Source organism: Bradysia coprophila, assembly GCF_014529535.1.
Source record: "Bradysia coprophila strain Holo2 chromosome X unlocalized genomic scaffold, BU_Bcop_v1 contig_130, whole genome shotgun sequence".
Classification (NCBI taxonomy): domain Eukaryota; kingdom Metazoa; phylum Arthropoda; class Insecta; order Diptera; family Sciaridae; genus Bradysia; species Bradysia coprophila.
The window spans coordinates 638,189-657,052 of NW_023503296.1; the positions used below are offsets into that span (position 1 = coordinate 638,189).

Consider the following 18,864-nt stretch of genomic DNA (forward strand, 5'->3'; position numbering starts at 1 on the left):
CTAATTTCGAACAGTTGTTACACTACTAAAGTGTGCTACTACTATGTGTAGGTGGCACGAAGCGTGTGTAAATGCTAGAAACAAGTAATATCAGTGCACAATAGCCCATATTACTAGCATAAAATGCTCACGGTCTCGCTACATATACATGCTTTAGTAGTGTAACCATCGATATAATATACTGTAGATAATGAGACACGAACAACGAAATTTCGGAAATATAGCACATACAAGTGCAAAAAATACGAATCACAACACAAAACGAAGAGAAAAAGGAAATTGAGAAATGCAGAGTTTCAATTATTTTCAAATATTTTCAAATATGTGTATGACATTATTTCGCGCGCTTTCTCAAAACGTAAGTTACGTTACACATACTTCCATGTGATCTTTCCGCATAAAGTTACTTTGACATTACTTATCTACCCTATATTCAATCGATGAGTGTAACAACGGTTCGAAATTAGATCTGAAATTAAAATGTCCACAGTAGCTCCAAAATTTACTTAAACAACAAGCATTACTCCAGTATAATTGTAGATCATCTCTTGCTTCTTTTGTTTTTATTATTTACAACGAAATAATAACTATTCTCCTAACAGTGATCAAATGAAAAACTTTCTGAAAAATATGTGATAATTGTAAACCCAAGGCGTGAGGTGCATAACACATCTCCTGCATATCACCGTGGGAAAGCAGCTACTTTCGTTTCTCTCCTTCGCACATCACAAGAAGGAAAACTATGCGCCTTGTATATGTTAACTTGAATATCTCTTCTCGGAGAAAGTATTGTTTTTTTTTGACAAGTGTGGTTGCAGTCCTTATCTTCTACCCGAACAGAAACACTTTACACTCTTTAAAAAGTCACCCTCCCGAACAACTACTAAATCATTAGTTTTAACACACATTTTGATATTATATAAGGAAATTAGTCAGTGCTAGGCTTACATCCGCGTAGCATTTTACCTTGGACGCATGTACTAATTACTTCGTTATACGTTGTCAAACTGAGGGATTATAGATTGAAAGATGTCGTAGATTACAATTTTATCATGAACGGTGGCACATCTTTATTTATTATAACATGACGACTTTTCAAAAAAGTCACCTCATCAAAATAATATTGAAATGATTGTAATATGGTCAGTATAATTGAGAAAAATTGGCGTGCATCGTTATAATGTCTATTCTCAGACACTCAGCTTACTTTTGGTAATTCTCCCATTTTTTTTTATATTTTCACATTTTACAGACGGCCAGTATTTCACCACTATAATTACCGATGATCTAAGTAATTTCAACAGATTGATAAAAAAATCTTTTACTTCATTAGTTTTATCATAAATTTTACTAAACAAGATCACGTCATCCTTTATTTTCGTCGTCGCAGTCGATAAAAGATGCGAGGCCGTCCGGATCAACATGGAAATGAGGGATCAGCAAAATATGTTTAAAAATTTATGGCACAAATGTGGCATGGTAAATTTAGATCTATCTCGCGTCGATAGGATCAGAAATTTGAAGAATTATTCGATTAGCTTCATAATGTAAAAAGGCACTCCGTCGGAGGGGCTAGACTGTTCTGTTCATATTGTCGAAATGTTGATTAATTTTATTCGTAATTTTACGATTTTATTTTTCAGTGACCAAGCATAGCACATCTAACCTTCCATTTTAAACTGCGAATATTTATTGACTTTCTACGGTATAGTTATTTGAATCTAACATCGTTTTCAGTCATTTATTTCGTACTCACTATATTCAGGTTTTAAATTGATCTAAGTGCAGACAATTAATCCAAAAATCCAGCAGAAATCTATTTCATCGCGAAATAGATTCGGTATTAGTATTATAGCACATTTCTTACCCTAATTGTAACTTATGAAATTTCATGGTTTTGTTACTAGCGAACTGGTGTTGTGGTGAATATCATAATGATAAGTTTGTTATACAAACATGAGTTCAACCCAAGACTTTATATTAATTTGTGTTACAACCTAAATGTGTTCAACGGAAGCTGTTGGCCTTACAAGATACAAGACTCTGATTAGCAATTTAAAAACAAAATTGATCCAAAAGTGATTTCTAATTTTTAATTTTCCCAGTGATAATCATTGCATTTTCTCATTCATGCGAAATAGTTATGTGTCTTATTTTTACACTACAACAACACTGCACTTAAGTCCTTTTTTTCTGACGTTAATGCATTGAAATGAGACAGCCACATCGACATAGGGGCAAAAGTCACTCAAAATTTCACTCAAACAGAACGATACAACACTATTTTTAGTTTATCATTTTCCCTTTCTTTTGTGTAAGAATTTACCTACATCTGCTTGGTACAACAATTTTCGCTTCATTCTATACATATGCCCGGTGAGTGTGAGACCGTATTCGGGAAGACGTTCTTGTACGACAACAAAAATGCAACGTATATTCGTATCATCAGCAGAAAATGTAATATACAAAAGGTGAAAAATAAAGCTGTTTCGTAGAATAATGTTGACATATCGAAATATGAAATGCTGTAGAAAGAGAAAAAGATTAAAATGTGTGTTATCTCGTTACCCGAGAGAACTCATAAAACATACAACATCGTATTAATAAAAATGCAACATCAAAACACAACCCCCATATCAGTTTAAATAGCAATAAATTACACTACTTTTTTATCCTCTCTCAAAGAGATATTAACAAATTTTAGTGATTTTTAATGCGTACTAAAAGTGATGAAGGAACTATAAAAAAGGGCATGTTGCTTGAATATAAAGATGGAGATTTTTTTTTTATTTTAATTTATAACTTTTGGGATGAATAGGAACTTTTGAGTAATGTGAGAGTTTTGGGGAAAATTCACATAAATTAAATTGTATTACTCGGAAGCAATGATATTTTATGAGATTGATATTTTAGAAACTGATGCATTGTAATGACCAATGGATTTGTAATAAAAAATGCTTAAGAATTCAGTTTTCACCTTTGAAACGGGTCTGATTTAGTGATTATTGAAATCGTCGGAACAACAAGTTTCTTTCTGTCGATTTTTTTTTCTACTTAATTTGTCATGATATGCAAAAATATAAGTGAGAAAAACCGAAAAACCACAATATTTAAGCTAAACCCGTGCTCAAACACTTTGCATAGCCATATGTGTCTGGTTTGGACTTGCATGTTTGTTAAAAATATTTCCAAACATTTTGAATAATTACCCGAATGATGCAGCAAAAATTAAATCGATTGTCTGCCATCTGAGCGGTTAAATTTACACAATTTGGCAGGCGTGGTGTTGTAAGCTTTTTCTAACATCCATCGACTTCAAAATACATCGATTCTTAATGTAGTTTATGAAAATGTCTCGGTAATTGTACTTATTTGCTCAAGGAAGGGGAAAAAATTGATACTTGCATTTCGATGGTGTCCAGAGCTTAGCGAGTGCCGAGAAAATTCACCCGAGAAAATTTTCTGACTTTTTCCCGGGGTAAACACAATGTTATTCACAGAAAAGGCTTTTGAAATTTCCATTAATAAAGTAAGTTCTTTTTTAGGAAGGAGAACGGTCTAAAATTGAACCATGTGTGTAAAATCAGTCGAACATCGCGTTCGTACTTTATGTTTATGGATGGCCCTAAGAGGGGAGAAAATTTATCTTTTATCACCTGCGTTGTGATTCACAGAAAGGCGATCAGTCTTCTCACTAAACTGAATATTTTACAAACTGCTAACGCGTCTGCTAAATCACTAAAATAAATCTGTTGCTCTTCTGTTCGCTTACAGTTTTTAACAATAATTCTTGTACTTCATTTTTAACACACTTTTTCCTATGTATGGTAGACGTACATCCGTTACTAATAAGAGAAATTATCACTGTTATCATTTATTTGTTACTTTGAGTCACCTTTGTCGATATGTTTGACGATATCTGATGACTAGCCGTTCATAGGAAAGTAACGTCTTTTTGCAGCTTCCGATGAAATTAGGTGTTACTTAGTTCTTATTTTCTTATTGATTGTAAATTTGCTAGACAGAGAAAGAAATCCCACAGCTACGTCATTATTATCCATACTGCTTACATACGTGAGAAATTATTTGTGACGATTTAAAATTGATTTCGCTTGACGGTGTATTAACCAAAAAACCAAACCTAGAAATCTAATACTTAACAAAATAGTTTCGGATTTTTAGCAATTTTGTGAAGTACTTACTAATTAGTAATACAGTTGCTTGTAAACAATCAACCAAGTACAAGTTTCTTTAAACCAAAATTCTAATCGCTTAATACATTGAACGTAACAAGGCAGCAAAGCCATTTCCCCGATTTTTCGCGCAAACCGGTTTTAAATTTATTTATTGCGCTTTTCATGGTCACAGACTACAATAGGTCGCTTTTTAATTCTCGGCTGCTATTTATTTAGATTTTATTTCTTAGAATGTAAAAACTACAATTCTTCAAATTTAATATTCAAAAAGTTAATCGTTTACAATAAGCGCCGGTAACAATTTATTTCGATAGACTGATAAATGCGTTTGAAAATTTTCTCGTTCTCCAATTACCCGTATACACATTTCTACACATTTCTTGATCTATGGCAGCAAGTTTTCATCTCAAATCACACAAAACTTAAATTTGAATATATATAAAGTACTATAGTGTAACTGCATTCAGCCTATGCGGAAAACATTCCTTTTTTCTCCGAGTGACATACACAACTTTAAATGCTGAAACAATGCATTGGACAGTTCGTTTATGAAACGTGTCACTTTCTCTTCTAGGATGTGCATGAAGCATGTAATAGTCATTTATCACATACGCGCGGTGTTCGGATGTCAAAATTACTTACCTAGAAGTTTAATTCAAAAATTACACTTCAGTTCTATGTTGTTGTCTCGTTTTCGCTTATGTGATAAAATAGAGTACACACTTGTCACTATCAGTCTCGGCAAGCCTCGACTTCTTCGTGACAAGTGTGTAATATATATTACGTCACAAGGACATAGCTTTTTTGTGTGACGTATTGAGTTTTTCATGCTTGCTTCATGCTTGTGAAATGGTGAATCTCTTCACGAGACCTTTTGTGTGTTTAGTTAGAAACAGCAAAAAGTAGTTAGTCGGACTGTATACCAACTGAGGGTCAGTTCTTTGCGTAAATGTTCTTATCCACTTACCTGGTTGGGCTAGCGTAATCTAGGAGGCATATTAATGGTGGCATCACTCGCTGGGTATAGTGAAGTCGGAGTCGGTTCCCTTAGCAAGCATGAAATAGTAGATTACTGTGCCAGTGAAGACTGACGCCCTCGCATACTTTTACTCATCTGTATACGAGATATCAAATTCATTCATGAGTACAGTATGGCGTTTTACTTTACGAGCGAGGGAAAGACTTTTCGCAAGAGACACACCGTTGACACTTGCGATAATTTCATTTTCCCAGGGTGCAAGTAATATTCCTTACGTAATTGTTTGGTTACTGGTATCTTGCCACGAAGGCCCTTCGGCTCGGGCTACAAACTCGGAAAAATAAAAATCTCTACAAGGACGTAATGTACTATGACACTCGTCATATTACGGAAACACACAAAATCGAGCGTGGAAAGTTATTTGAAACAGACGCATTTAAGGAGGGGAAGCGTTCATTCATCTGTTCGTATTTCGTGCACCTGTGTATGGAGCCTCTATGTTCGCGATCCCGATCACATTAGCGGTGAAATATGGTAGTTTTGTCGAATAAAATGACTCATGTAATTGATTGGACATTTTTATTTTGACTCGTGGGATTATAATTCTTGCCTTCGGCGCAGGCTATATACTTCCATCTCTACAAAATGAAAATGTCCAAACAAACATCGTTCCTTCTTTCTTAATTCAAGATCTGATTTCTACTGCTTCGACCTAGACTCAACAATATTCACGTTCACACTAAAGCTCGACCTTTGAACAATTTCCTACCGGGTGGGGAAAACTTCACCTGATAGAAGCGCCATATATATATTTTGAACTTAATTAAATCATCCATAATTTTCAGATTTTCTGCAACATTCTGTTTCCGGTAAGAAATGTTACACTGACTTGATCTGAAACTATCATTTGCCACTCGGAAGAATTTTGAATACAAATTTTTTGTTGTGATAGCAAACCGTATGCAGTGACAGCAATAATATATAAGTTAAAAGAAAAAAAAACTTTACAAATTGAAATAATAATAACTGAGAACACCTTCATGAAATAATTTGAATGGATTTTATCCTTAACTTATTACGTTTGTCTGTCCTTAAATAAAATATAAAATTATTGCTAAGGCTAAGGTGACACACATTAAGCCATATATGATCAACAATATAATTTATAACTTTTTATTTTGTTAATATTTCATATTCCATTCAAGACAAATACATAAAATACCAATTTTAAATGAACGTAAGTAGGTTTATGTACACAATAATGTAAGAATGAAAATTCTTGGGCGAACTTACATTTATTATTTATTATTAAAATGCACATATTTGTGTTAATGTTACATTGTGTCAAACAGTAGCTGTAAAAGGTATGTAAAGGTAAATTTATTTTATCATTGTTTAAATAATTGTAATATTAAGAAGAAGTAAAAAAAACATGAAAAATTTGTTCATAAACCACGTAACGTTACACTTACATCGCGGCTCTGATTTATTTAAATAAATATGCATGTATGGAAGAGGAGAGATATGTTGGTGCTGATAATTTCTTATTTTCAGATAAAAAAAAATCAGTTCACTTTTAGAACAAAACAATAAGTGCAGGGTGGTTATATATACACCAACAGTTTCAGGCATTATTGATGAAAAGTTTGACTTGCATTGAGCTTAGTTAGGTAAAAGAAAAATTGTAGAAATCGATTAATAATATTTGATGGATGTTTTTAGCTCAAGAACTTGTTGTTATTTAACGTTATAATTTCGAAAACATTAGGGAAAGTTAGCTTAATGGCCGCTAACTCTAATTTCCAACGGTAAGGGACCCGCTAACGATAAAACCAACGTTAATGCCCCGTCGAAAATAGTGAATGAATATGAATATACAAATGAAATTTTTAATTATTTTCAGATTATTATTATTATAAGCGGGTCCAGAACAATATTTAATTGCGTTCGTAGACCTGATTAGTAGGAAGCTAGCGACATTGAGCTGGAATTGTGTGATTATTACTATAAAAATGGATCCAGATCAACATGGAATCAATGCAATTAGTACATTTGACTTGTATGAAGCTAAAGGCATTGACCTCGAAATGTTTTCTTCACTTTTTTTTAGGAACAAATGCAGTCCTTCACACGACCAACATGCAGTTGGAACATGTCATTTTTAAATCGTTTCATATTGCATTTAAAAGTAAATAACTTTAACTGTAATAACCTTTCCAACTTTTACTGCCACAAATCAGATTTACTAATTGCAATTATAAAATATGTATCTGTGTCCATTTTTATAGTAACGATCACAAAATTAACTTCATGTCTTTCAATGGGGGATTGAAGTTTTGACCAATTCGACGCAGAACGTTATTCTAAGGAAAAAGTTGTTCGACGGTATGACTCTAAAATGCACAGATTTTTTTTTAAAATTATTTTGTTCACACAATACGACCCAATTTTGTCAGCCGCCTAAAATTTGCCGAAGGCCGTTTCCAGGCTCGATGAAAATAAGTATTTGTAAGGTGTTCTGCAACAGAAACTACGTGGGTATCGACAATTCTGATCAAAGAATTTCTGAAAACAGTGTAAAATCAAAAATATAGGGCCGCCATTTTGTAATTTTCTTTTAATGGCGGCTGTACGTTTTGAAGTATAGACGAACTTATAAAAAGTAACAGTGCATTTTAGAGATATACCGTAAAACAATTTTTACAGGATAAGCACGTGTTTGTCGTGTAGTTGATGATGTTGGTCGTGAAAAGCGAATAGACTTTTTCCAGAATATTGTCGTTTGCTTCGCACATATCAAATCTATCAATGATTGCTATTTTCGACAGGGAATTAACGTAGACTTTATCGTAACCGGGTTCTTTACCGTTGGAAATTAGAGTTAGCGGTCATTTAGCTAACGTTCTCTATTAGCCATTTATGTTGAAACAAATAAAATATGAAAAATTATTGGTATTTGGCATTATAAAATGAAAACTTTATTGTCATCAGTCACATGTAGGTGATGAAATTTTTTTATTTGCTCAATTCATTGTACATTCTGTTTAGAACCAGCATTTTTCTACAGTACAGAAAAAAATTGTGTAGTCATTTTAGTCAATAAAGTGTTTTTACTTTTAACTGATTGTATCCACCTTCCATAAACTTCAAGCGAATCAGTTAGATTACGGTTAAATCTTTTACTTCATCTGCTTACTAAACTCATCTGGAGTTTAGAGGAAAATCTTTTTCTTCGTTAGTTTTCCGATACATTCGCATGTATAAAACAACACTGTCGCTGGATAGTATCCGTAGGTTATCTCCTTTTTGTCGTCGCTTTCGATTACTCAAATTACGAATCTTTAAAAAAAATCTAATCACGAATCCACATCAGTCACATGTACAGAGGAGATGTGTGAGTCTTCCTAAGCTTTATATGTTCAAAAACTGCGGGCGTTCTTTTTTCCGGATAACTCGTAACATATAAGTTGCTTTCAATATATCTGTTGTAATCATTTTTGAATCACACAGGAGACTGATAAAGATTCATTTTTAAATTTGTCTGCATAAGTGTGTGAAATGTGTAACGTACACCCATCACATAATTTATTAAGTTTAAATGAAAATGGTTGAACGAAAATAAACTTTATTAAAATTGTGAGACTCGATGACTTGTTAGTCTAAAACTTTAGCTTGTTATAAATTTCGAGCATACATGCTTAATGCACATCACCAAGGGTATTATTCTGTAAAAAATTCAAAATGGTTCTTTTATTGGATGTTTTTCTTACATTTAGTATTCATGAAGATACAAAAACTTAGCAGGAAAATTCTGAAATAATTTAAAGTTTAGTGCCTTAAAAAACAACGAAGAAGTTGCAATTATGTAATCAGCTTTCCAGCGTCAGTTGCTTTATTAAACAATAAAAGAAACACAAAACCTTTTCTCATCCACTATTTTAGGTGCATGATAATGATTTTTTATAAATCCGTAGTTAACTAGCCGATGGAAATTTTAAACAATTACAATGACAGTTCAACTTAATCCCATTATAATACTACTTTCGTCGAAAATGCATCCTTTATGTCGTAGAATCGACTTCAAAGCTTGGCATATTTTTTTTTTTTTAAATTACGTGCTCGTTTTTTACTGACCTCGGCTTCGCGTCTGATCAGTGGAATTTCCACGAAAATTGCATTTTTCAACTTTTTATCCCTACACACACGGATTTATGAATAGAGTTTGCCCATATTTTAGTACATTCGGTCATAAAATTACTGCTGTCACTGCGCTTATTTTCATGTGAACCAACTTCATATGGTGACATTTGTTCTGTAATGGCAAATGTGAAGTTGGTTCTCAAGAAAACAAGCCGCAGAGAATGAAGTACTATGAAAAAAATGTGGCGCCTCTACAGGCCAACCCACTTGTCCCATATGAAAATACACGCAAAATTCACAAAAAAACCAGTAAACCACAAAACAGAAATGTGTCGGTTTTCAAAATTCCGCGAGCTTAGTATATTTCTACCAAATAGTACACAACACAGTTTTGCACCCTTTGCACCCTTATTCTACTACTTAAAATGTTAAGAATTATTGACAGCATTTTTCATTTTTACGTAGAGAACTGCAGCTATAGCTTACATTTTCATTTTTGTCAGTTTCTTGTGCATTTTAAGACCAACTGCCTTAGGCTTTTTTAGGCCAATTGCGAAGAAAATCTCAGAATTCAGGAATGATATCCTAGTAGGACTTTGTCCTACTTCTATGGCTTCTAATGCCAAAATTCTATTAAACACCAGATGTAATTAAAAAGGCAGTAAGCAACTTTCTTCGAATAAATTTTCAATCGAAAAAAGTACGTTTTCTGTTCTAACATCAGCTTGTTGTTTAAAGCGGCTCTGATAGAAACTTTAACGACCATAAACACACGTAACGACAAAATTCAAATCTGCACGTAAAAATTGCAGAAAAGTTTTTCCAAGAGTCTTCAGTGTCTTGCCTAACGGAAAATGTAAATAAATAAAATCGATACCGAGTCAAAACTATTCAAAAGTTTATAGTCGATCCAACTATTATAGCCATATCGTGGCTGATAAATTACATGATACCTTTCTTCTTCCTGAATGACATATCCTAATTTCAAATGTTCCATATATTTTCAGAGAGCTTAACTTATGGCTTATTAAACATCACAACAAAGTAATTGTTAACCTTGTTCCAACAAATCATAAAAAAAAGATAAAAGTAACTGCTTACAACCCCGTCGGCAAAGTACAGTCGTCCTTCAAATTCAAACCCACTAATAAATTAAATCTGTCTATATAAATAAAAAACAACAACCAGACCAAGATAAAATCAACAGATTGCCAATAAACACTTGAAAAAATTGCCAAGGATTGATTTTCAAAATGCATATCATCGTAAAATGAAAAATATATGTTATTTTAAATAATACACCGAGTTACGATATCCCTTTAATTTTCCGTACTAAACCATTGTATGCAACATATCCCTATAACCCCTAATTGCTATAAAGTTTTCTGTACTAAAAATGTTCATTGTTTCGTCAGATATATTACTTTCCCTTTTTCTATCACTATGATTGATACAACATTACCACCCTAGCTCACATCAAACGTATTTTGTCCCAGTCAAACATCCATCCAGTCATACTATAGAGTGTACTCCATCGTTCTTCTTCGCTTTCAGTTGTGAGCAGCAGTAGTTTAATCGTCAGTCTAAGGTATATTCGGTTTGATAGTATTCGGTTTGAAATATAGAAGAGCAAAAAAAAAACTTGTATAAAAAGTGTAAGGTCTAAAAAGTTTATATTGATGTATTGCCTCATTCAAATGTCATCTCTTTCTCGCTTCAGTTCTCATTTAATGGCGGACTTTGTCGCTAAAAAAATCATTCAAACACTTAGACATTACATCCGTCGTTTGTATATGTTAGGTATCCAAATTCAAATAAAAAACTATATTTTATTCTTGTCTTGCGTACTAAACAATCAATTTGTTTTTTATTTTTTATCTCTCTTTTTTACAAATGGAATGCAACAAGATTTTGATTTTTTGCATGCGCGGCACTTAAAGTCGTACCATGTCGTACTGTCTCCTTTTCTCGTCATGATTGATATATCTCTTCAAAATTTTTGGCTTGCCATTATACCATGCTTGTGTAATTGCCTATATGTATGTGTTTTCCGTCAGACGGTCTCGTATAAAATATAGGTACACAAAATGCGATGATAAGCAGTATAGGTTGTCCATTCCATTTCGATAAGTTTACGTTGGTATGCTGGCATCACATACATGAACAGCACAGTAGAAACATACCAAAAAGAAAAAAGCGAAAATATGGGAGGGCGGTAACCATATGCGCAATGATGAAGTATTATGAGCACTGCCTTAGAGGCGTTCATTTCGATCAGTCATTCCTGTTACTTGCCCCAGCTAGACGATTCACATTGATTGACAAGGCAGTATGTATTTGCCTTCGAAACGCGTATGACGTGTGTGCGACGTCGCTCCGTTACCAACAACAACAAAAGTTATACAGTATCAGTCATTTTCGACTTCATTGCTGCTGCACTTTTTTATAGTTTTTCGTGTTGTGTTCGAGAGTAAGCATACAGCTCCTCGTAAATCATAATAAAAAAAAATTATATATTTCGGTCAGATTATTAATATCATTTGGATAGTAAAACCAATTGATAACGGTGTGTATGCGGGAAAACATATCGCAAAAGATTTTGTGAATAAAATGTATCGTATTACAAATATTATTTCAAAATAGCGCGCCAAATCGTGCCAGCAATAAATTATCTGTTTTGTCATTTATTAGTCTGCTTATGTCGGTGCGGCCCGTGGTTCCGTGTTCGTGTGCATTTTTGAATATTGTGCTTTATTTTGAACATTTGGAATTTTTGCACAATTTGATAAAATAGACAGTATACCCGAGAAAAATAAAAAGATTTTGTTTTTATATATTTTTCTTCACCGGCATAGCAGAAAGCTATATTTCTTTATAAAGTAAAATTTCGAAAATGTGCAGTTGTCGTCGCGTTACGGTATTATAATTAAACGATTCATTTAAATACAACAAAAAAAACAGCGTCGCGTCGTGATTAGTAAAACGTTCAACGGGAAACTTCGCAAATGTATAACAAATGTGATTTTGCTCAAGTAACTAGTGATTAAATTAAATACAAGAGATATACGAAAAGTAAAATAAATTTTGGTGATCCTAACAAAAAAAATGATAATATAAGAGAAAAGAGAAAAATAATTATTGATGATATTTGTGACTTGTGAGAATATACTGCAAAATATCATTAATTTAGTGACACAATTTTTATAACAAAAAAAAAGCGAGAGAAATTATTCATAACATCGATTAGTGATGTTCCAATATACTGCAACCACATAACTGAAAACAAAAAATAAGTCAATTCGTTGCGGACATATGTCAATGTTATTTTATATGTTTCTATTACACAGTTAAAAGAAAGCAAAAGGAAAAAAAAACAGTGAATTTGAAATTTTTCTCATACAAACAAGAAAATATTTCAAATATATTCCATCGGTGTTTCAATCCAACACCGGTTACATAATTTGTTTCTTGTGTGAGTAATCACAGGGTGGAAAGTGGCACAACTCGAGTTTGAAGCCGCTCCCAGAGCATTGATGGCTCAACCTAGGGTAGGTCTAATTATAATCCATTTCATCTTTTGTTTCTTATGTGTGTTTAAGTATAAATTAATTTGTTGAATCGTGCCATTAGTAGTTCTATTAATCACGTTTCCGTTTTCTTGTTAATGACTTGCAAGACAAAGTTACTCCAGACAATTCGTTATCACTTCGGTGTACAACCAAATCTTTAGGGAGACTAGATTTTCTATTTGTATTTTGTCAAAAGAATATCATTAGTCGTGTCATAGCACTGTACCACTTGATGCCCATTACACCGAATATTGAAGACCGTTTTAGCGACGGGATTTTGTTCACATCGTTTCAGAGTGGTACGATTGTTTCTTATTTGACCATTTCTTCTGTCTACAATAAAATTCGTTAAAGTGCAGTGAGTTGATACTGCAATTGTTTCGGTTAATGAGAATATAGTTTGTTGATCGGTTGAACCAATTCGCAGATGCTAAGATTTTAATTTCAACATCATTAGCTTATCTGCTCGATTTCTTAGTTAGTTAGTTTTTTTACCTTTCGCGATTTCACAAGGATTTTCAATTCGTAGAATTTTTTCCCATTTATAATACTCGCAAGTTAATTCATCCAGCAAAAAACATAAATTTGCATAATTTGAGCGAGTTTCACTTAATTTGGAAGTGACAGTAAAGAGTAGCTGTCCATTCTGCATTAAGTATCGTTCACACCGTAGATTTAACCGTCGTCGTTTCAATTAATGTAAAAAAATCATCTCAACGAACTAATCGAATGAATTAATCAATTCAGAAGAAACTTCCAATGGCTATAGTCATTAAAATCAGCAGAAGTTTTATTTTATCGAAAACTAATGAACTCTCACATTAAACCAATTTTTTTTTTGTTCAACCGTCGATACTTCCAATTATCAATTTTGTTTGTCGACTCCAATGATTACAACGGAAAAAACTTGAGCTTATAGTAAAACAATGTTAAATAATCTGTTTGAATAGCTTTTCTTGCAGTGCTTTCAAGTGTTTGATAAATTCATTATCTTTGATTTATAATAAAGCTCTTTGATTCAACGGATGTAATGGATCATTTAGGTTCCGACAAAGCAACAAAATTTTGTTAGGAGAAATTAGAGATGTTCAAATTTGTTAGAGATTTGTCGTGTGTTCTATCCATCTAATCTTCCATAAAATTCTTAGCATTATCAAAATAGTCCGAACTACTTTGTTTACGAATTGAATTGATGTTACCTATACGCGGTCATTTCAATTGAACCGAATCAAATGGTTATCATAGCGATTTATTAACCTCATAATAATTTTGATTTGTGACCACCATTAGAGACAAGTAATGAGGAATTGGAATCGCAATAAAAATGAAACTTTTTTCAAGATTCGAGTACTATACGAACGGCATTATCTTAACAGTGGCCAAGCTTTCAGGTAGTCAACGCTATATAATATTTTTTCGATTCGAAATTCTTTCCATCAACGCACTTTTTTTTCGGAGATATCAAACAGAAGTCTTACGAAAAATAAAAGTCAATTCCTCCAATATATCATAAATAATTATCTCAATTATCTCTTAAATGTCAACTTCACTTCATTTTTCGTACAATTTCTTAATATTTTTACGACATCACAAATAACAAAATTTAAGTCTTATTGATACAATAAAATTGATCAAATTCGTTTGTTTCATAGCGCGGTTTTTGTTTTGAATTGGACTGTAAATTTCTAATCCCAAACTGGGATTAAGTTCTAAACAAATGGCACTTTTATAACGAAAAAGAAACATCAAAAAAATGAAAGTCTGGAAATATTTATTACTCACTAGGTGTACCTATGTCGTATACATGCTTATACACTTTTCAATCTTATCAAACGATATTTTTTTTTTCGTTGTTAATTATAATTTAGAATTACGTCGAACTACATTTTGTTGAAGAAAAAAAAATTCGTGCAAAATGTATGTATGTACATTGTACATATGTTCGCCATGATATCTGATGTTCGATTAGATAAAATAAAGTAATTTTTAAATAAAACTTGTTTCGAATTAAATTCCACACAAAATATTTATCATTCCTTAACTATCAAAATACTAGATGGAAAAAAAATCATCATCATGGTTTCCATTCCATTCAACGTTGAATATACATGTTCCACGGTTGATAGTAATAGTATAATGTTCGTTCGCGTATTATTATAAGCTAAAAATCTAAAGTGATCAATACATTACACAAAGTTGAATGAAAAAAACAAATTGTTTTAGTTTTGTGATGTTGTTGGTTCGATAAAACTTGTTCAACGAATATTGTACGAAAATAATTCAAATAATTTGTTTCACTTGCGGTTTCATGAAATAAGAATATTTTATTTACGTCGAACAAAATAAATACAAAATGCTCATTAAGATAAGTCGGAAATCGATAATGACTCTTGTGCATACCATCATATAGCCATCGCAAATATACTTGAAAATGTACTCGTTTGTTTGTTGGTGTGTGCTCCATTTGATGGGTGATAAACACGTAATTATTTATTAATAATGGTCTGGTCATGTAATGTGAAATAGTCGACTCGAGACACTTAGTCTGACGACATAGTTCCGTCGGTTTAACCGAACCTTATAACAAGTCAAAATTTTAGTTTACTATTCAAGTGACATTTTAATCATTATGATTGAAGATACTTCAGCGCGTTAAAGTCGACCACAATATGACTTCTTCTACCTGCCAATATATCTCCATTTACAAGCGTTTAACACTGCATTTTTAAAAAATTCGAGCACTTCTATCGAAGCTCTCAGCACGGGTCTTTAACAAATGGCAAGCGTGTCACGGCATAATTGCTAAATCTGTTACTTTGGCTGATTAAACAATTGTTTAATGTTTAAATCTGTTACAATATAATGAATTTTGCAATGTCAGACAACACTACGTATAGCCATCAGATATTTAGCTAGCTCATCATTTATTTCTGTCGTCATTGTTTCTAACAGATGACTAGCTATTTCTGAAAAATCACGCAATATTTTAAGATTAACTCTGACTCTAACTCTGATTTCGACTAATTATCACAGAATTTTCAAAGTTGTCTCCGACCTGGAATTAGCGAATTTGTGTTATAATTTGCCACAAGCTTTCGTGCACGATACTATGCGAATCTTTGCTTGGGACTCAAAGTGATATTGCAACTGTCATTGGTGTGGCGATACACTGACTTTTGCTTCTTTTATAACTTCCATTACAGCAATTGGTTTACAGCAGGTTTGATACAGTGACCAAAACTAACGCTTGTAATAAGAGTTGTATTCCTTTCGGACGGTTTATTGAATACTAATTTGGAATGAAAATCTTTATTTTAAATAAATAAATGAAGAACTCATTATTCCGTATGTCAATGGTTATTTCATGTAAGCGGTTTGCATACTACATGTCGATGTAATGTATAATTTTGTCTGTTGAAATCTTACACTGCAATCTCGACATTATCCTCAGCTACCAATAAAAGTCATTAACGTAGGTATCGTTGCTTTACATTCCCAAATTAGTCATTGTTACAGCTTTTCAATTGATATCCAATCGTTATTAAAGTAATTGAGTCCGTGGTCGAAATGGAACCTAATGACATATAAGTTAATAATCTTCTTGTTAGCTTCGACTAATTGTACTCTTTTCTAACTTTTCCTTGACCATAAAAGTTAATTACTGGAGCATTGGCTTTGCTAGATTTTTCGGTCCATCATTGGTTCAGGCTTCAGCATTTTAAAATAGTCGAAATTAGTGGGCAGCGTAGAAGGAAATATCACCAGACTACTGAAATACCAAGAAAAAAGCTAAGCTTTGAGATTCATATTCCAAAGATATCAGTTGAAAAATCAGTTGACAAAAACTTATAATTTTCGTTTGCTAGGTGGATAGTGTTCGGTCCCCAAATTGTCTGTTACTATTTTGTTATCATTCATCTTTTTATCTATCAAAACAGTTGATATTAACTCTAATTATATTTATCATTCTTAATGCGTTCATAGAAAATTACAGTAAGCTTACGGTCTATTGACGTTACGATAAGCTACTGCCATATAATTGAGTACCGCTGGCAACAAAACTAATTTCCTAATTTCGTATTTATACCATCATACTCGTCCCGAGTGAAGAAAAAGGTCTTGAAAGTTAAAAGGTAGCAACTTATACATCTATTGTCTTTGTCAACAGTCAAATGCGCTAAATGTTTACCTTAACAGCTCTAAATCCTATTATATACAAAGTAAACAACACTATGGGGACAGTTGCACAATGTTTTTGTTTGGTTTTTGATGTTCGGTATTCCGAATTAACCTACACCATCGTCGTTCGATTCTAACTACGGTTTTCTTTTCCATTTTTTTTGTTGTTGCTGTTGAAATAGTAAGGAAAAGCACAAAAACATCTTGTCTCGCATCTTGCTTTATGCGAATTAAATTAAATTAAAAAAGATCTTTTATTATAAGTTCGTCCAACAATGCCTGATCCAACTGTCCATATATGGTTCTTTACATAATAATATCGTACCTGCTAGTGTTGAAAAACGTACACGAAGTGAGCAAAAGAGCTAACATTTTCTTCTTAGTTTTTTTTTTTAATTCAAAAATTTTTACGAAAAGAACAAATTATTATTCTCATTGTGAACGGTACACACAAGAGAGTACATACGAATTTCACATCGGTATTTTTTTTTACTTGAATGCATTATTAAAAAGACATAGATTGTAAAGGAGCAAAAAAAAAGATCTTTTGATTTTTTGCCAAAGGTTTTGTGCTGGCTCCTTATAGCGATTTACGAAAAAAGAAATTCTGAAAAGTATATGTATATACGGACGAAGTAATATAATTTTCTTGTCTGTGCAACTATTCAGATGATATAGGTATACGTGTAGTGTAATTTTGAACAAAATACTAAAAGTAATTCCTACAGACGTTCACTAAATCTATGACTTTTGTAAACGTTTTTAGTTGAGTACACTCACCTATTCGATTGTATGAGATCTAGAGTTGCTGTTGCAACATTTTCGTATGATGGGTAGATATTGAAAATAATTTTAAACAAAACTCTACCCCTAACTTCATCATCCATAGCTCAAAAATGATACACCATCCAGACGTAGATATTATACTAGGCTCAATATAACCGTTCTATTATGGATTTCTGCCAAATTTCATACTCATGGAGAAAATGTTTACTGAACGTTTTATACGGTACACATTCACATAATAGCAACATACGTGCATATATATATATATTTACGAGTTGAACGCACAATGTTATATTTTTCAATGTTACTAGTTATGTAGATATGCTATTATATTCATATGTTTTTATACACATGAAATACACAAAAAAATGAGAGTTAGAGACGGGTTCCCAATTTTCAAAATGGCCGCTAAATTGATTGATGACCTTTTTTGACAGTATGAAAACATACGCATGCGTTTTATGGGTGACGATGACTTTTTCTGTTGTTTAGTTTGTTGTTTATGTGTCGATTTAATAAAATGTTTTTTATTTTACTTTTTTGGGGAAAATTTATTGTGGAAAAAATAGGTGGAATTCGGCAGTTTTTAAAGAGAAACCGTTCGTTTGTGAACTTGAAAAATGTTTCACTTTTTTCCTTTTCATATGCAGACCTGACATAAAACATTCACATTTTCATTTTTTGGTTTTGATAGTAAGAGTTAATTTCGCAGAGCTGGACATAGTATCATAGACGAACGTATAATAATATAGCTTTATATGAGGAATGAGGAAAGTCTGAATTGATTTCATAGTATCGTGTAAAGATTATTTTATTAAAGACATTTTAAAATTGTTTGACTCATTTTCGATGCACACACACATGAAATACATTATTCCTTGCGTGAGAAAGCTATAATAACCGACCGACAGTAATTTAAAAACATCGATAATTTCCCGATATCGATCTTCCCGATATTAATCTCCAATTATTGTCTAATAAGCGAAATATATTTCTAAAAAGTTGAATTAATAAA

General features: G+C 32.5%; 1 protein-coding gene across 5 annotated transcripts in view; it reads left to right on the top strand.

Annotated features, from left to right (window-relative positions):
- Nucleotides 1-11,586: 11,586 nt before the first annotated feature.
- Nucleotides 11,587-18,864, top strand: part of LOC119067858 (homeobox protein homothorax) — a 264,173-nt gene continuing 256,895 nt past the window's right edge. For 3 of the 5 annotated variants that reach the window (XM_037171095.1, XM_037171097.1, XM_037171096.1), the window contains exon 1: nucleotides 11,587-12,863. In XM_037171095.1, the coding sequence (XP_037026990.1) occupies nucleotides 12,849-12,863 (15 nt within the window). In that variant the 5' untranslated portion in view covers nucleotides 11,587-12,848. The remainder of the gene's footprint in view (nucleotides 12,864-18,864) is intronic. The other 2 variants (XM_037171098.1, XM_037171099.1) reach the window with 2 other exon arrangements.